The following is a 19,794-nucleotide window of genomic DNA, read 5'->3' as shown; positions in this document are numbered from 1 at the left end:
TTATGACCATTGGGCAAGCAATAATCTGAACTGTTATCATTTGGCTATTAAAAGTAAATATGATCTATATTGTCACAGGTAAACTAACATTTTTGGCTTTTGAATTATTTAGGAATGAAAAGATATTAATTGTCTGTCAGGTTTATAGATATGTTTCCTATACTCAGTTGTCTTCCCCTTAAGGGTAGGAATATATTTCTGTACCTCCATTCATCCATCCATCCATCCATTCATTCATTCATTCAATAAATATTTCTTGAACTCTTACTAGTTGCGAGGTATCCTTCTAGGAACTGGTAATATGGCAGTGAACATATAAACATTTTAATGATGGAAATCTGATCAGAATTTTTTCTTGTTGTGTATTTTTATAAGGCATGGGAGAAGTTGCTATTTGGAGTTTGTTTTTTCCATGCCCTTGTGCAAGAGAGAAAGAAATTTGGTCCTCTTGGTTGGAATATCCCATATGGATTTAATGAATCAGACTTACGCATCAGTATTCGACAACTGCAGGTAAAGTTAGAAAGGAAGTAACCTTGATGGAGGATCATTGTGTACCAGGCCCTAGGCAAATCCCCCTTGCTTAGATTAACTTATTAGACTCTCCCAATACCACTAATAGTTGGGAGATAGTAATAATAATTATAACTTTGGTTTATAAAGCATAATCTCCACCTGAATTTTTCTGTAGCAAATAATGGGAAACTTGATTCAAAACTGGCTTAAACCATGATGAACTTTTTATCTCACGTAAAAAAGAGGTGTAAAGGAAGGAAAGACTCTGGAGTTGGTTGAATCAACAGAAGTATTGTCATCAAAGACCCTGTTTCCTTTTTTTTGCAGTGCTCTCTTCAGGGTTGGCTTTATATAGGTCCTCACGATCCTTTTAGCCTCCACTCAGTCAAGTCTATAGTTTAGCTCTATCAGTCAACAATAACAATAGAAAAGGAATTTATTGTAAAAATATTGGGTAGGTCACAGAATCGCCAAGGTAGCTAGAGAGCCAAGGCATCCAGAGTCCTATCCGGAATCACACCATGTCTGGTAAGAGCAGTCCCTCTATCCTTATTAAATATTAGACACTACAGCCCTCATACCTGCCACACAGGCTCTGGTCTACTGCACACTCTCTGATGTCATCAGAAAGATTCTTTTCTGTACCTGCACATTTGCATACTAAACCCCAGCTCAGTCTAGGATGGCTGCATCTGAGCTTCCAACCCAGATCACAAGCCTAGGCTTTAGCTGTAAGGGAGGCTAAGAAAGTGAGTGGTCAGCTTTTTCAGTTTCTGTAGACTCACAGTGTGAAACATGAGATACCTGAGATGGTTAGCAGCCCTCCTCCAAAGAAAAAGGGAATAAATGTCCACTATAAATTCCTAGTAACAGGCTTTGAGCTAGTTATGTTACTTCCATGAATTCTAATCATCACAGCAACCCTATAAGGTGGATATTATCTCTATTTTGGAAAAACCAAAGCTAAGAAGTAAATTTTCCTCAGAATTTGAGGTAGGATTTGAAGTCAGGGCTGTCCAACTCTAACATTTTCCCCATTATTTCTGTCATGTTTTACCAATTATATATTAACACAACTAGACAACCACGAAATATTGTATTTTTCTGCTTCTTCGCTGTATAAGGGACTTTATGATTTAAGACATGGGGCTTCAAAACAACCCATGATGATTTTTCCAACTCCACTTTCATGTGTATAGATTGATATGATTGATTGATAGATATTTAAGGCCATCTTAAAATGGAAATGAAGTGAAAGACTTTAAGGTTTTTCTCATTTCATTTTTCTTTTGTTCCAGTTATTTATAAATGAATATGATACAATCCCATTTGAAGCTGTCTCTTACCTGACTGGAGAGTGTAACTATGGCGGAAGAGTGACAGATGACTGGGACAGACGTCTCCTCTTAACCATGCTGGCTGACTTTTATAATCCACACATAATTGAAAACTCTCATTATAAGTTCTCTCCCAGTGGAAACTATTTTGCACCTCCCAAAGGCACTTATAATGAGTACATAGAATTCATTAAGGTAACTGATGTTACTGAAAAAAGGGTTAGATTCAAGTGTGATTTTTCTGAAAAGCAAACAGTGAAAGATTCCCCGTAATGTATAGGATTAGACAAGTATTGTGGTTCTATCAGCTTTCAGTATATTTTGTTTCTAGTAATTACTGAAAATTGGGAAAGTTTGATTCCTCTGTTGTTGGATATTTAGTTGATTTTTAACCTTTTTTGGTCTGCATGTGTCTGCCTTATTAACATATCCAGTGAAAATGTGATGCTTGTTGAATCTGTTTTCTGGTAGAAACTTCCATTTATTCAACACCCTGAGATATTTGGATTACATGAAAATGTTGATATCTCCAAAGATCTTCAACAAACGAAAATCCTCTTTGAGTCCTTGCTCCTCACCCAGGGAGGCTCCAAGCAGACAGGATCCTCAGGAAGTGCTGACCAGATTTTACTAGAAATTACCAAAGATATTCTCAAGAAGGTAATGTTTAGCTTAAGATGTGTTACTTGTAATATAATATAAATCAAAATGACACTGAAATGTTAATCTGCAAACTCCATTTAGCAGCATTATGACCTTGTGCGAGATACTTTGCCTTTCTGAACGTTGGTTTCCAAATCTGTAAAGTAGTGATAATAGTTGCAACTATATAAGGTTCTCGTGAACAAGGAGATCATTAATTTAAAGTGGGTTGCATAATGCCTGGCAACTATTAAGTTCTTAGCAAATACAGTTGTAGAAGAACTACTGAATACATGGTTGATTATCATTTCTAAATAAAGACAGTGGACCTACTTTTTTTAAATGGAAGAAATGGTCTGAACTTGCCAGTTCAAGAAAAAATGATTTTTAATTTATACCTTCAGAAATGAGGAGGCACAGCGAGATAAGATTGACACTAAATTAGCTGCTACAGCTTTTTTCACATACTACAGCCCAACATACTTAGCTTCTTGGTAAAGTGGGATGAAAAAAGTTCTCACTTTTTTCTGTGTCTTACATTCAATATAGAACTACTATGAGGACTTTATGGTCCTAAGAACAGATCTTCACAACTCCCCTCCAGGATACATACAGTAATTATCCACATATTTCAGTGTCAGTCACTCTGACAGAGCAGAACCTGACCCCTACTCCATCTGCCTTGACCCGTGGATGGCACCTACTCTACTCTCCCAGTTGGTCGCCTTGCCTTACACAACTCCTTAAGGAGAGCCTACTGACCTGCAGCCTGGCTGTGGCCACTGGAGAAGAAAAGGGAACAACACTTCCTGCTACTCCTGAGTGAAAGCAAACTAGCCTCCTCCATCCTCTGCCCCTGGACTGCTGCTCTGCCATTTGCCTCTTCTCACCCCTGACCCCTTCCTGCTTGTGATTTATCTCTTCGGGGAAAAGTTCTTGCCCTCCCAGAATGGTGGCTCTTATAAGATCCCTAACAGGAATTTACCTGACAGTGGCATATGAAACTTAATTGGGGTAGAATGGTTGTGCTGAGCTAAAGGTGCCTTGAGTGACACCACCTAGTGTGACTTCACAAAATTCTTTTGTACTACCCAGGGACCATTACCTGGAGACAGTCTGGGCAGCTCAGCTTTCTTAGTTTGGGACTTCCCTGATAGAGAAACGCCTTTGCCCCCTTAAGAGTGTGAATTCCGGAGTCTTGGGGCTTGATCATCAGCCCCAGCGTTCCCTTCATCACTTCTCCTCCAGCATCTCTGAGATACCTCATTGAAATCAGACACTTTTCTCTCACTGTACACTTGGAACCTTGCCACATTTACACATTAGTTATTTGATAGCGGCATAAGCAAAGCTTTTTGGAGCCAGATGATAATTTATTGGACATAAATATAAAACAGTTATGAAGTGGTAAGTCAGTTTTATTAATGAAAAATAAGATTCAATTTACAAAAGAAAATTACACAACTTTTCAGAAATGTATATCTTCTGCGAAGTGCTATATATCCTGTAGTAAAGAGCATAGGCCTTAGTGTTAGAGACCTGTGGAATTAAACAGACCACTTTCGGGCTCTGTATCCTTGGGCAGTCACTTAATCTCTCTGTACTTAAATGTTCTCATCTGTAAAATGGAGATAATAATAGCCACCTAAGAGTGTATGGTAAGGATTACATGAGATGTTAGGAAAGCAGTTAGCATAATGCTTGGCACATAATAATTGCCTAATGTTAGCTGTTACTGATATTATAGCTGAGTGAAACTGATTATTCATTCTGAGAATAATATGTGATCTTCAAAATCTATTCTCTTAGCTACCAAATGATTTTGACATTGAATCAGCACTATTCAAGTATCCCGTGAGATATGAAGAGAGCATGAATACTGTGTTAGTACAAGAAATGGAAAGATTTAACAAGTAAGAAGCTCTATACCCAGTGATTCAGAAGGTTACCAACCAAAGTTGATAGAAAGATACACCGGTATTGAGTTAAAATTTCAAGAAAAAAGTATCAAAACCTGCCATCTCGTTGGAATTTTTCTCCTTTTTTAAAGTTGCCTAATCAATCTAAAGTTGCTCCAGAAGGGAGAGAATGTTTTATAATGTAACAATGATGATGGAAAACAGGTCTGCTTTTACTGGTTGAAAAATATTCATGTATCATTTCTCACCCATCTGTTGCTCTTCTCTTCAGGAACTATAAAGATGGAATGAGCCTTATGTAGGCCTATGTGTAGTTCTATCTTTTGTCATTTTTCTACCATTGACACATATACACCCCACTCCTTTTCTTCCTGAGTCCAATCTGGATTGATTAGGTACCTTAAAATAGCAAACACATTATTTGCTTTGAATTTTTAAATTGAATTGTCTACTGTTCAATACTAGCTTAAGGAATGAAGAACTCTTTTGGTTATAAATTTTCTAGTGTTTCCAAGTTTATTTCGGTTTCCAGACATTGATGTTTTAAAATAAAACATATTAAAACCCTATGATGCCTTAATTAATCAGTATTTCTGATGCAAAGACCATATGTATTTATGTATCATAGCATACTATCTCTCAGTTGCTTAGGCTTCTAACCTAAATCTCTCACTTCAGGTATATTTATGGTGTTCTTAGCAATTTGGGCCTAAGTGGGAAGCAAAGTATTTGCAAGCGTATAAGTGAATATACACTTTATGTTTTAATGCAGTGTTTCCCAAGTTTCAGCCACTGCATAGTACCTTTATAACTTTTTCCATAGTTTTATGTCAGGAATAACATTATTTACCTGTTATTTTTCCTTAAATCATTCTCTGTTTAAATTACCTGGTCTTGAGCAGTAATATCCAGAAAGCAGCAATTTTGATATGTAAGTTACATTATTTTCTATATTTAAAAATATGTATGTAATAATTAAAATGAAAAATGTTCATCCAAGTATCACCTAAAATTACCTTACATTATTAAGTGGGAGATGGCCACACTTTATAAAACACTTCCATAAAGCTGTGAATGGTATCCTGTTATCTCTTCTTCTGGAAAAACTATATATTGATATTTACTATCCTATATATATGTGTGTGTATAAATGACACAATTTCTTTCCTTGCAGTTTAATTAAGACTATACGCAACACTCTACGGGACCTTGAAAAAGCTATTAAGGGCGTGGTTGTAATGGATTCTGCACTGGAGGCACTCTCTGGCAGTCTGCTTGTTGGAAAAGTTCCAGAAATATGGGCCCAACGATCATACCCAAGTCTTAAACCCCTAGGAAGTTACATCACAGATTTTCTAGCCCGGCTGAATTTTTTACAGGTTAAAAATTATATGTACTATATATGTGTAATATATATAAAATTTCTTTTCTTTTTTTTTTTTTTTGGTTGACTGAAGAGATACCAGAAATGGCTGTAGTCACTTGAAAGTCTCTGAGTTGAATGAAATGGATTAGTGATTTCACTGTAATCTAACCAAAATTTTAGAATATTAAAAATCACACATTTCAAAGTACTAAGTAGAAAATTAAGTTTTATTTTCCCAAACCCGAGTAATATGTGACATTTATATTTTTGAAGATTCTGTTTGTGGTTTCTGAAATAACTTGGTCTTGTGATTTTAATACTGGTGGTGAATCACAAAAAGAGGCTGAGGCTTGGATTTATCAATAATTGGCTATTATCTAGAAATCACTGCCTCTTCCCTCTTATGTTATAAAACCAGGGAAAAGATAGGCACTTTGAAATATCCGAACCCTTTACCCCACAAACCCACATATAAAGGATACACAAGGCAGCATACTGTTTTTCCTCCTCATCTCCTTGGCTTGCCCCATCCTATGGTGGATGGTTATGCGAGGGTGGGGCAAGCCTCCAAAATACATTTTGGAAGTTCACATAGGTATATGACCTTTCAGTGTTTATTTGCCCTTTTATTTTATAAAATCTCTATTTGTTTCACTGTAGAAGCTATTCATAAAATAGCCATACTTGTGCAGATGTGAGGAGAGAGGCTTTCTCATACATCCCTTTTTAATTTTTGCCAATCTATAGGTCACCCATATCTGATTGTTTCAATTAGAGTTTCTTTGATTATTAATGAGTCTCTCTTTCTTTTGGTATGTGTGCTTGCCATTTGTATTTTCTCCTGTGAATTGCCCGTTCATCTCCTAGGCCCATTTTTCTTCAGACTATTTTGTTTGTTTTTATTTTTTTACACAATTTTAAAAGGTTACTTTCCATTTACAGTTATTGCAAAATATCGGCTGTATTCCCTGTGTTGTGTAGTATATCCTTGAGCCTGTCTTACACCCTGTAGTTTGTGCCTCTCACTTTCCCACCCTTACCTTTCCCCTCCCCCTCACTGGTAGCCACTAGTTTGTTCTCTGTATCTGAGTCTGCTTCTTTTTTGTTATATTCGCTAGTTTGTTGTATTTTTTAGATTCCACATATAAGTGATACCATACAGTATTTGTCTTTATCTCTCTAACTTATTTTACTTAGCATAATGCCCCCCAGGTCCATCCATGTTGCTTCAAATGGCAAAATTTCATTCTTTTTTATGGCCAAGTATTATTCCTGTGTGTGTGTGTGTGTGTGTGTGTGTGTGTGTGTGTGTGTGTGTGTATACCACATTTTCTTTATCCATTCATCTGTTGGTGGACATTTAGGTTACCTAAGTCACTGAGTGGGATTAAGTAATATAATAAATACCCAAATAATTTACATTTGCCATTTTGTAGAAGATTTAAATCTTTCAAATTTTATTTTATTCAGGTTAATGTTAAAATTAGTTTGAATTTTCCAAGAGTAACTATTAGGGATGAAAGGTAGGAGGGCCAAGGTGGGTTGTGTGTTTGGTGTCAGGAAAGAGAGCCCTGTGGTGGAAAGTGTGGGCAACATACACAAAAACCAGAACCAGGAATGGTATGTCAGGTGATTCTTGCCTAAGTTGAAAAGTGAACATAATGCCTTTTGTTTTTCCTTTGTAGGACTGGTATAATTCAGGAAAACCTTGTGTGTTTTGGCTCTCAGGTTTCTTTTTCACCCAAGCCTTTTTAACTGGAGCTATGCAGAATTATGCCAGAAAATATACCATCCCTATTGATTTACTAGGATATGAATTTGAGGTACAGTAACACTTTAAACGCCATATAATTACATCAAAGGCATGCATTTAAGCAAGGAGGATATGCATAATTCATATTTTATAGCCCATTATAAATAATTTGACTTCTTCCCATTCTTTGTGTTTCATGAAGAAAGTATACGATATTTATCTTGCTATCTCTGGGAGAGGACTTTTTATATAGCTCAATATTAAATTCAAAATATCTAATGCTGCTCTTCTACTTTAGCAAAAACTAATATGAGGTATAGTAAAACCAGATAAAATGCTTCAAAAAGAACTGTATTATATAATTTACATTTACATTTTACTGAAAAAACTTATAGTTCAGGAAGCTATTATATAGAGGGGTTTCCCTGAATGTGTTCTGAAGATTTGGCTCATGCTTTCTTTATGAGACAGAGTTGTCTGGCGAGGAAGTCATTACTAATGTGTGCCTCTCCCCTCAGGTTATTTCATCTGACACATCTGAGAAAGCACCAGAAGATGGTGTTTATATCCATGGATTATATCTCGATGGAGCACGCTGGGACAGAGCAAGGTCAGTAGTTTCAAGTGCAAAGACCTCTTTGACTATGGCTGAATTATAGGTGAGGTAAACTGTCTGCTGCCTTTCCCCCACTGCCCAGCCAAAGGCTTCTTCTAGGGAACACAACAAGTAATAAATAATATCAGAATTGTTGCTATAAATCATTACTCAGGCTGGGGCAATTAGTGAGCAATTTTAGGCTCCAAACAATTTTTAGTTAATATTTCAGTGGTCTTACTAGTAGAAAAATTAGTTGAAATTATTTTTCTTCTTCTGTTTTATAACAGTTACCTTCTGTTTTGTGATGTGTAGGAACACCTCAGTTTTAAATAGTTTTCAGTTATAGTTAAGTTCCCATTTCTACTGGTGAATGAAAAATTTTTTCTTACTTTTTTTAAACACTTTTTATTGGATTATAGTCATTTTACAATGTTGTGTTAAATTCCAGTGTAGAGCACAATTTTTCAGTTATACGTGAACATGCATATATTCATTGCCACATTATTTTCGCTGTGAGCTACCACAAGATCTTGTATATATTTCCCTGTGCTACTTTTTCTTATTTTGATGACGTAATAAATAAATACTTAAAATAAATACTCAATTATTCCCTATTTTAAATCTATGGAGGTAAGAGAGAAAGGGAAAGACAATTTCCCTTGGAGCCCTGGTCTTTAACAATCCATTAATCTGTTTCCAGAGTCAAGATTAGACTTTGCTCTCAAGAAAGGATTAAAGGCCAAGGAAGGGAAAATCGCTTAGGAAGGAGCAAGAAGGTGGTTCTATAGAGACAGGATAGAGATATGAGGAGACTTAGCTGAGTATAGTTCATTTGATTATTTGTCTCTTTTCATTTTCATTATTCTACTGACGTGTCTTTTGACTTACTTTTCCTTATATATATATATTAATCTTTTCCTTCCTTCCTTCCCTCCTTCTTGCAAGCAAACAAGCAAGCAAACAAATAAACAATGTAGCATAAGGAAAATAAACCCCATTATCTAGTTAGATAGATCTGTTTGAATCATGACACTGGAACATAAGAGCTGTGTTACTGTGAGAAAAGTACTCAACCTCTCCGAGCCTCTACTCTTAACCTGTGGAATAGGAATGGGGACAAGACTATTGTGAGGGTCAAATGTGACAGCATAGTGTCTGCCCTCTTGGACAGTACTTTAAAAACTGTAGGAATTTATATTTGTCCACTGTTTGTATACATTGCCTTTCCACAATTTTCTTTTGTTTCTCTCAATTCTTCATTGCCTCTTCCTTGGTTTTGTTTTGTTTTTACATTTCTTTTCCTGCATATCTTTGGTCCTCTCTTATATTAAAAGCCAATATCTAAGTAGCAGTTTCTAACATGCAAATTTCATCCTATTTCTGATTAACATCTGTTAATTTCTCTTCACAGTGGATTGCTTGCTGAACAATACCCCAAACTTCTGTTTGACCTGATGCCCATCATATGGATAAAACCAAGTAAATATATTTCTAACAGATTTTGTAGAGTTTTAGGGAGAATAATGATAGATATTTTTAACTGCTTCCCCAAATAAGTCTGTTCAAACCTATTAGGATGTTGTTCAGTTATAGTAAATAGTGACTTTATGTTTACATTGGAAATATATTGTTCCCCTTTTTGTAGTGCATTGACATTACATTAGGAATATTCTGCCTCTTATCTCTCTTATCCCATGGGATGTAACATTTTCATTGCCCCTCCCCCACACTTCTAGGGCTTCCCATCAGTATTTTGATTGTGAAGTGCCTTTGTACTTCTCAGAGACACAAATAGGCTTGACACAGTTTCCGGCTAGCAACTAGAGTTTTCTGGTTATAAGAAACTCCCCAGGCCTAGGAGCCAGCCTACGTGCCCAATGTATAGATGTTGCAAGCCACACAGGGTGGAGGCCAATTTTTGCCCCCTTGGGAAACCTACATGCTCCTTCCCTCCTTTTGCAATCATCATTTCTCCACCTAGTCTGAATGACTGTTGCTTGTTCTTTTGTTTTCTCTTTCCTCTAATTTTTTCATTCTCAAATAACTATAAATGAAAACATTTAAAAATCACCCACAATCACCACCCAAACAATTAAGTATTTTTATTAAAGCAGTTCATTTATGATAAATGGCCTCTGTTTAGCAAGATTCCTAATATCTCATATCTGACTTTTCAAGGATTGTGTATAGATTCTTTTTGTGAATAGGTAAGAGTTGGTGTGTTTTTCTAAGTAATAACCTGCTGAAAACACGTAGTAACTGCAGCTTCTTCTAATTTATGGGTTTCTTGTATTAGAGCTCCCAGCAGCTGCATTTCTCTTGTTGCATCTCCCCATTATTTGTGCTGTATTTGATTCCTTCTTTACCTTCTCCTTCTCTCCCAAGTCCTCTTGAGTGTTTCCATGTCTGTTTAGTGGTCAGGTCTTTAAAATCAATTCCTGTCCTGTAGACCCAGAATCATGCATTTTATGAAATCATTGCCTTGTTTCACAATAATAAATGTATGCCATATGTGAAAAACAACTACTTTAAAATGTTTAGATATCATAACCATGATCTTAGATTTAGTACTGGTCATTTTATTACAGGATAAATAATTGTTCTTTTAGTACCAGTGGCTGCTTTCCCTTTATCAAATGAATGCATTTCTTTTTTTTTTTCAAGCTGAAAAGTCTCAGATTGTGAAGTTGAATGCCTATGTCTGTCCCCTTTACAAGACAAGTGAACGTAAAGGCACTCTTTCCACCACAGGACACTCTACTAACTTTGTCATTGCAATGTTGTTAAAAACAGACCAACCCACTCAACACTGGATCAAACGTGGGGTTGCTTTGCTTTGTCAGTTGGATGACTAAATTGGACAAATTAAGAAAACATCTGAAAGAAGTAAAAAAAAAAAAAGTATTGTCTTCACTTATTTGAAAATATATATTATAAAACCAACTGTCACGATGCCATTCTTTTACGTGACCTTTGTGAGTGGTCTTTGCATTGTTCTCCTCCCTGACGTACCCACTCTTCATTGAAATACAGCCTTCTAGGTGGACTCTCGAGATCACAGACATCTGTGGAAGAAAAACATGAAAAGACATTTTATTTGAAGCATATGAAAAACCTTTGAAACTTTTGTTTAGTTCCTTTTTTTTTTTTTAGTTTTGATATATATGTGAAAAATAGATTTGGGAAGACCAGCTGGATAAAATTTAACTAATATCAGAAATTATCTCATTCACAAGTGTTAAGTCATTTCATCAGCTTCAGTAATAATTTACTTTCCACTTACCTACCTGAAGTGATTATACACGAGCATTTCAAATACATCAATAAATAAATTGTAAATAAGGAAACTATTGAAACAATTTCAGAACTAACCCTTTCCTTCATATTTTTAAAACACTAGTTCCATTTCTCACAGTACCCCTGTGATGAGGAAAGGAATCTCAAAGCAGTGGAGTTGATGTGCAAAGGCAGCAAGACGACTGGAGGGCCTCCTGCAGATTTGAAGTGGTGGTGTGCTTCTCGGCATTTGCTTCATACTTAATTGGAAATGCCAAGTGGGCTCTTTGTTGTTTTTAATAGTTATTATTCTTATTATTTAGTATCAACTTATAATACTAGTGTATATTCACAATTTTTAAACATTTCAACAAAGCAAAATTATAGTCAATGTTTTATTATCTTGTGTAGTTAATTCCTTCCTTAGGATTCCCTGGACATTTCAGGCTGTGACTTTGTAATCCAAAGGAAATGTAGGTGCGCCATCCCAGTGAATCAGAACCATTGGGACAGTCACTTCTGATAATTTAGTCAGAGCAAAATGTTTGGCCTCTCAGGTGGAAAGTTGATTCTAGTTTACAGTGGCTATGGGCATGAGTCCTAAGAGAATGAATTCACTTCACGAGGCCAACCCCTTGCAAAAGCATTTTATTCCGGAAATAAAATGTTTAATCCTTTAAATTTGATGAATATGCAGTGAAGAAAAGAGATCAGGTTTCCAAACAGAGCTAAACCACATGTGAAAAAACAAGGAGAATGTGCCAAACTGTCTTATGATCAAGTATTTATAGTAGAGCTATTAATGGAATGGTCACTGCAGGGGAGTGGAGATCCTAAATATAAACGAAAATTCTGATGTGCTAATCCGTAGCCGTGAAAACTTCAGTGCTGTGCTAAAGGATATAACAAAAGGTAAAAAGTCTTCGGTATGTGATCAAACCTATTGTATGTTAAAACTAAAATGTTTTTTGAAAACCATTGAGATATTGCCTAATAAAATATCTTGGTTTTTACTACCACTATTCCTGTTATATGTTATATTATGAGAGTACATTTATTCCTATAACATGTTTATTTTTAGTATTTACTAGCTAAATAAAATGTTATTTTCAGCATAGTACTCACTGTGTGTAGGAAAGATGTTCTTTTGAGTGAGTGCTACAATCACTGAGAAAAACTCATAAGCCAAGTTTAAAATAGATCAATATGAACATTTTCATAGTTACAATGGCACTGACCTAAGTTTTGTGTGACAGGTCGTGTTTCCTGAATAAGCTTTAAGTAAATGTCTACTCTTAGAAACTTTGATTTATGTTGAATCTGTGGCAGTTCAGAAAACTGTTTTACATTTATGAAAAATTTTTAATGAATGTTTTGTTTTCTAAATATTTTCATTTTTTCATTTATCAGTCCTTTTAAATTTTTAGTTTTCCGATCTTCATTTATAATTTTAAGCAGTTGATAATCTGTTTTCACAACTGGGAAAATATTTTTAATTCATTTTGACTTCAGAGTAAATCTGTCTGCATTTCACATGGATAATTACACCAGTGATGAAGATGTAGACAATGACTTTGACACCCAGCTCATCATTCAACAGAGTTTACAGGATATTCACAAGCCAGGAACTATACAGCAGGCACCTGATGATGAGAGGTAATGATATCTCACTGGCAAAGTAGTATAAGTATTCAACGGCTGAGACTTGTCCTAAGCACAACTCTAGTGTTACGACAAAAAACAGAAGAGAGGGTCAGAATCCAAGGAGCTGTCACTTAAATATCTATGAGACTTGATGCCTGCCCAGACAGGAGAAATTTCAAAATAATTCAGAATTTAAGTAGGCATTAAAGAAAATAGTTGGAGGTTAGTAGCAAATACGGGTGAGGAGATGCAGACTGGAAATCAGAAAGAAGAAATACATGAGGATATGAAGGGCTAGAGAACTCTAATGCATCTTGTCTTTGGGGAGATGCAGAAATGCATAAATCCAACCCAGACGCAAAGTTACCTTAAACCTTAGTGGGGTGGTTGGGGTGGGGTAATGTCTTTAATCTAGTAAAGTCAAAAAGAGTAATTATGTAAACTTAAACCCAGAAGATACTAACCCTTTCCGAAGGGTGTGGATTCAGAGTTCTAGTATGACAACACTAGGAGAGGCCCCCATGGATCCCTTGAGAATTGCCCAGGATTTGGGCTATCTACAGCCAAGCACATCGAGTCAAATGCTGTCTGTGATCAGTGACTTCAGGTCCTTGAGTAGTTGCTGTTGTTTTTCAGGGGTAATAAAACCGTTTGCTTTTGATGGTGACCTCTGGAGGTAAAATGGGATAAATGTGTTTTAACCCCAAGAGATTTTATAATTAAATGTAGAGATGTTGAAGTATATCAAATCTACAGTATTTTTTTAAAGTAACAAACTCATGGAGTGATCACTGTGTGCAACACTATTTGAGCATTTCATAAATATTAACTCATTTAAATTCTAATTCTCATTACTTCTGTATGTGTTAGGAACTATTATCATCCCCATTTGGGGGGTGGTGTTCATCCTTGGTTAAATACTATTATTGCCTTTATCTTTTCTTACTGTTTTATATCAAATGCCTTCGTTTTTCCTCGGTTTTGGAATTACATACATTTTCTTTTTCTATGCAGCTTTTTGAGCACTGACTATAAGAAGATAGTTGAAATAATAGAGACAGTTAAGTACTCTTTCCTATTCTCTCCCCTTCAACTTGTGCTAAGATGTGACGGTGACAACTGGCAGCATTTCCCCTTTAAGTTCAGGAAGCCTAGACGCAGACTCTCCCAAATGTGGAGCACTGTGGGGTCCACAGCTGATTGTCAAGAGTCTGATGTGGCCTTTCCTGGGAGAAACTACTTCAGCACAACTTAGCAAAAGCTCCTGGGCTCCTCGGTGGACAGAGCTGTTTTCCTGTATGTAACAGGATAATGAGTATTCACAGGCCTAGGTGGTATGAAATCCTAAATGAAAGGCCTTACTGCTTGTTTGTCCCATGCCATTGAAGAGTTCTGCTGTCTTATGCACCGACATTAATGGTGGAATTCAGAAGCAGCATGGGCTGCCTCATATATGTGCCAAACGTGAATATGTTCTCATTTGACTTGTCAATAGGTAAGGAAGATGCACTGTCACGCTTGACCAAGTACCATTCTGCTTTTGATGAAGCAGATGAGATAGGCTGGCTTCCCCTGCATAAGGCTGCAGTGCAATTAAATAAGAACATTTTGGAAATAACCCTGAATGGTAAACTCCCTTTGCAACTCTTCTTGATGGTTCTGAGACAGACATTTTAAAGTTATTTCTGTATCTTAATCTGTGTGGTCTAATGGGTTTATTTCAGCTTCAAAACCCAGTGTGTGGGAGCAAACCACCCACAATGGTGAAACACCACTTTTTTTGGCTGTCAGCAAATGCCTCTTAGAAAATGTCGCTTTTCTTCTTCTCAATGGTTGCAGTCCAAATGTCAAGAATTTCGAAGGCAATTCTCCTCTTCTCACAGGTAAATTAACACTTTGGCTCTGGAGAACAATGTGTCGCTCTGAGTCTCCTCCAGGCCCACAGGTTTCAAAGGTAGCTTTTGTGCATGGTTGCAGCATGGTCACTGTGGTCCCAAATGATCACACATGGGTACTTGACCCCCAAGAAGCTGTATATAGGCTGGCCTGTGAGGTGGCCTGAGGCAAAGTCTCTGCCCAGTTGGGAGCTGATCATTCTACATGGTACCTCAGTTGAACCAATTAACTCTGGTATAAGAAATACAGGAGGGAAGCAGAGTAGGTCAGGTAAAGATGGCAGATTCAATACAAATGACTAATTTTGATCCCTCCCGAGTCTTCCAGATAATTACAGTTCGTAAAGTGTTTTAAGGGGGTAAGGTACAAAAGAAAGGGAAGAACAAGAGAGGACGCAACAGCAACATGATTTTTTAAAACTGGAAGAGTAGATGAATGAGTAGTAAGTGACAAGAAAGTCAAATCTTAAATTGAAGTGGGGACAGTCAAAAACCAGTACAGTTACATCAAAAGGCCTGGAAATTGTTGGCTGTGGTTACCTCGTGGAGCATAGATGATGGACAGGCAGCTAAAATAGGAGGATTGGTTAAAAACTATTGTGAAACAAGTAGTCAGATACCTAGATCACTTCTCCCAATCTACCCCGCTGGGATAGACTCCTCCCCAACCCTTGCAGAAATCTAGAGGTTTACTCTCTGAATAGTGTAAGCAGAGGCTCTCTGAACTGGGCATTGTTAGGCTAAGGCAGGAGTACTAGACTGAAAACACTGGAGGAATTAAGCAAACATAGGCTAAGATCTCCCAGCTCTCCTCCTCCACCAGATTCTAGAAAGCTGGCCCCTAGAACTTCGCCCTCCAAGAGGACGCTTCTCTGGAGAATTTGATTAGCTCATGAAGAAAGACCTAAAGTGGAATTAGGGGTTCCCCAACAAATGGCCCAGGCCTATCAACCTACAGTTAAGACCACAGTCAATGTTTAGAATTTCCAGTCAGCTTTTAGTCTCCAGCTCTTAATCATGAGCAAGATATTCAAGGACTATCTGAGGAAAATCTTCAACAGAAAGAGATGAGATAAGAGATAAGAAAGAGATAAGAGGAAACAGATTACTTAGGGAAAAGAAAATGTAGGGGGAAATTATCATTAATTTTCTCAGAGAAATTAATGAAAATATAACAGGATACTATCAAAAATTTTGAAAACTGGAACAACAACAACAAAAAACTCTTGAAAACTAAAAATACAATGTCAGGAAAAAAACCTCAAATGCTGGGAGATAAAGTTGGGAAAGCTTTCAGAAGAACAAGATAAAAAGTGAAAAGTAAGAAGAAGAAATAAGAGAACCCGGATGACAAATGAAGAGGAGCAACACGTGAATAACAGAAACGGTAGAAAGAGGACAGATAAGACCGAGGCAGTACACCATCAGTGAAGCCAGTCAAGAGAAGTATTTCCTAAAGCAAAGGGTATGTGTCTCCAGAATGAAAGAGCACGGTAAATGCCAGCTCAATGAATTAAAAAAGACCCAACAACCCTTGGCACTTTATATTTCTAGTCTTAGAGCAATTATAGCAGTTTCTATGGCTGTGCCATAGAATGGCACGTTATAAATGGTTATGAGCAGAATTCATACCGATTCAGTGTCCGGCCCCTAGCAAGATTCCTGAAACACAGTCGGTGCCAATATTAGCAAATGGTTAGGGGGATGGATAAATTAAGATGCTTTAGAATCTTGAAGGACTAAAGATTACCATCCAAATGCGAATTAACAGAATAAGTGCAGAAAAGCCAGTGAGAGAATTTTGGTTAACAAAATATGAGGTTAAAAGTAATTTCCTAATCATTACAGTTTTTGTTTTTCTTCATTTAACGCAGCTTTAGGCATCTCCAGGACTGAACTGGGTACTTAAATTTCCATTTTCTTGAGAACATAAAGATGATAAGTGAAAATTTCATGTTTATGTTTTTCAGCCACTTAAGCAGCCAGTAGACAATGAATAATTTGGTCATGGCTTCCAGGAAAGCAAATAGCCTACTGATGTAAAACACTATTAATATTATTTGATAGATGCCTCATTTTACAATCCGCTTCCTAGACACAAATTGCTGGCATGTGGCGGGTAGGTTGGAAGAGCTCTTTAAGAAGGGAAACTAGCTGCTCTGATACTCTAGCCTTATTTTTCTATGGAACATAATGTCCACCTCGCCTCTAATTTCCCAGCCGTTCTACATGACTCCTACAACACGGCCGCCTTGCTGATCAGCCATGGAGCAGACGTCAATCTGCGGTGTGCCAACGAGAGGACGGCCCTCCATGAAGCAGCCAAACTGGGCAGACGGGACATAGTGCAGCTACTGCTGGCTTCTGGGGCACACCCTGACCCACGGAGCTCCTACGGATTCACTCCTCTTGCTCTTGCTGCCCAAAGCGGACACACTGAAATCATGGAACTATTACTGAAGAAAGGCAAGATTTTCTGTACAGTCAGCACACTACTAAGGGGTAACACGACCCAAGCATTCTCCTCTTTATGGAGAGCTTCAAAGTAATAGAAGTTAACATTTTATTTAAGTCTCATTTAATGTTAAAATTTATGTTTATATTAGCTACTGAAAAGCCTAAAATTGGATTGATATTTCTCATTTGGTGTGAAGTAATTTCCCTAAAATTACTAGGATGCAGGTTTCTCTTTTACTTATTGTTCCCTGACCATGCTAAGAGGATGGTTGCTTTTTGTTTAATTTTTTTTGTGTTGTTGCCCTGGATTCATATGATGAAAGACCCCACAACATCCCCTATATGTTGTTTCTGCTTAAGCTAAGTTAGGAGGCAATCCAGTCTGCTTTCAGATGAATTAAGTTGTTAGGAAATTCTTCCTGATTTCTTCCCCTTGAGTCCAGTTCTCCCCTCTAGTAATAACCAAAACTCTGAGAGAAGGGGATGGTTTTTTCACCAGAAGAGCTTTATTAGGTAGCACGGGGACACAGGTCAACAGGATTGTTAGTATTATCTAACATAAGTGTGTTACGAGATAGGTGAGCTTTTTCACACTGGTCTGGAAATAAAACCACCTTCTATAAAATTCTTCCTTATGGAAGTTTTAAGTTCTAAACAGATAACTTATAAAATTACTCTGAAAGCCAACCTACTTACAACTTAAGAGACTGCTTACATCATTTTTTCTCTCCACCTAGATTATAAGCTACTTGAGAGCAGGAAGTACATATTTCTTTGATTCCTAGTGCTTTGCTAAATAGCTGCACAATACTTGCTTTTTTTTAGTAGTGGTGATATATTTTTAAGAATGCTTAAGCGTTACAGTGGAAAAGATTCTTTGCATAACGTGACTCTTTCTCCTCCTAGGAGCTAATGCTCTTGGTCAGGCCTCTGATTCTTCTTCCATCTTACTTGAAGCTGCTAGTGGAGGAAATCCAGACTCTGTGACTCTCTTGCTAGAGTATGGAGCTGATGCCAACATCCCTAAGAATTCAGGCCACCTGCCCATTCACGTGGCAGCTGACAGAGGCCACTTACTGTAAGTTCAACTACATTATTGCAAATAATAGAAATAGTAACAACTATAAGGGGGTTTGGAGCAGTTTCTGGGAACTTTATATTCTTCATTTCTGATCCTACAACTCCAATACCACTTTTAAAGATGAGAAACTCTTGACCAACTAGAAAATGATAAAGTCAGGCATCCTCTGTAGCTACTGGAGACAAAACTATTATATTATCAGGTCCTTTGGCAATATGGGGATCCTCAGTTCTCACTGACTGGGATAACTCTGAGTTTTATATCTAGACCTTAGATCCATTTAACTTTGTTTGGTATCTGAGCTTTTGCTTGCAGGAATTATGCTGTTCTTTTGGTTGGGAGGAGGTATCTAGATACCACCTGATACTAATACCATCCAGTGCTAGCATGAAACAGTCATAAACTGATTAATGCTGCATCCTAACAAAAACTATTTCTTAATGCACTTTGAAATTCTTTCTCAGAGCCCTAAAGATTTTGGTTCCAGTTACGGATTTTGCTGCCATTAAGCGGAGTGGCATCAGTCCAGTTCACTGTGCAGCAGCAGGAGCACACCCCAAATGCCTGGAACTTCTCATCCAGGCTGGGTTTGATGTAAATTTCATGCTAGATCAGAGAATTCGCAAACACTATGATGACCACAGGAAGTCAGCTTTGTATTTTGCTGTATCAAATGGTGACACCTCTTCAGTTAAGCTGCTTCTGAGTGCTGGAGCTCTGCCTAATCAAGACCCCGTTAACTGCCTCCAGATAGCCCTAAGGATGGGCAACTATGAGTTGATAAGTCTGCTGCTACGGCACGGGGCCAACGTCAATTATTTCTGCAGAGTCAACCCTTTACATTTCCCATCAGCACTGCAATACACACTGAAAGATGAAGTCATGCTCAGGATGCTGTTGAATTATGGGTATGACACAGAGCGATGCTTTGATTGTTCTCATGGAGACAAAGCTCATCCTTTACGTACTTTTGAAGGCTGGACATCTACAGTTATCAAAGATACTATGGTAAGTGCACAGCATTAGCTGTGTCACCCCATATAGTTATTACCAGTGGCCCTGAACTAGGGCAATAGATAAAACTCCATCCTCTCCAGAAGCTCATGGTTGGAAACATTTTAATATGATAAATATTTGATTAAATAAATATGGTAGTCGAAAGATGTAAAAGATACAGAAACAGTTCAGAGGAAAAAGTGATTTAACTCTTACCTAGGGAGTTTCACAAATGAACAAGGTTTTGAAGAATGAATGCAGTCTTATATACCAGTTATGCCTTTTTCTTTGAATAAGTGAGTTATTTAGCTAAA

The 19,794-nt window shown here is 37.2% G+C and overlaps 2 protein-coding genes across 3 annotated transcripts in view; both read left to right on the top strand.

Annotated features, from left to right (window-relative positions):
- DNAH12 (dynein axonemal heavy chain 12) overlaps nucleotides 1-12,429 on the top strand; it is a 139,512-nt gene extending 127,083 nt beyond the window's left edge. For both annotated transcript variants that reach the window (XM_072941527.1, XM_072941525.1), the window contains 9 exons: nucleotides 376-513; nucleotides 1,815-2,048; nucleotides 2,325-2,513; nucleotides 4,305-4,408; nucleotides 5,589-5,793; nucleotides 7,466-7,603; nucleotides 8,052-8,143; nucleotides 9,543-9,610; nucleotides 10,796-12,429. In XM_072941527.1, the coding sequence (XP_072797628.1) occupies nucleotides 376-513; nucleotides 1,815-2,048; nucleotides 2,325-2,513; nucleotides 4,305-4,408; nucleotides 5,589-5,793; nucleotides 7,466-7,603; nucleotides 8,052-8,143; nucleotides 9,543-9,610; nucleotides 10,796-10,986 (1,359 nt within the window). In that variant the 3' untranslated portion in view covers nucleotides 10,987-12,429. The remainder of the gene's footprint in view (nucleotides 1-375; nucleotides 514-1,814; nucleotides 2,049-2,324; nucleotides 2,514-4,304; nucleotides 4,409-5,588; nucleotides 5,794-7,465; nucleotides 7,604-8,051; nucleotides 8,144-9,542; nucleotides 9,611-10,795) is intronic.
- ASB14 (ankyrin repeat and SOCS box containing 14) overlaps nucleotides 12,252-19,794 on the top strand; it is a 29,312-nt gene continuing 21,769 nt past the window's right edge. The window contains exons 1-8 of the mRNA XM_072941541.1: nucleotides 12,252-12,319; nucleotides 12,920-13,063; nucleotides 14,066-14,110; nucleotides 14,545-14,678; nucleotides 14,776-14,934; nucleotides 17,167-17,412; nucleotides 18,310-18,481; nucleotides 18,949-19,492. Coding sequence (XP_072797642.1) covers nucleotides 12,942-13,063; nucleotides 14,066-14,110; nucleotides 14,545-14,678; nucleotides 14,776-14,934; nucleotides 17,167-17,412; nucleotides 18,310-18,481; nucleotides 18,949-19,492 — 1,422 coding nt within the window. The 5' untranslated portion in view covers nucleotides 12,252-12,319; nucleotides 12,920-12,941. The remainder of the gene's footprint in view (nucleotides 12,320-12,919; nucleotides 13,064-14,065; nucleotides 14,111-14,544; nucleotides 14,679-14,775; nucleotides 14,935-17,166; nucleotides 17,413-18,309; nucleotides 18,482-18,948; nucleotides 19,493-19,794) is intronic.

This window comes from Vicugna pacos, chromosome 17 (genome assembly GCF_048564905.1).
Source record: "Vicugna pacos chromosome 17, VicPac4, whole genome shotgun sequence".
NCBI classification, from domain to species: domain Eukaryota; kingdom Metazoa; phylum Chordata; class Mammalia; order Artiodactyla; family Camelidae; genus Vicugna; species Vicugna pacos.
Note: the sequence above shows the minus strand (reverse complement) of the source record. Positions and strands in the feature narration are given on the sequence as shown.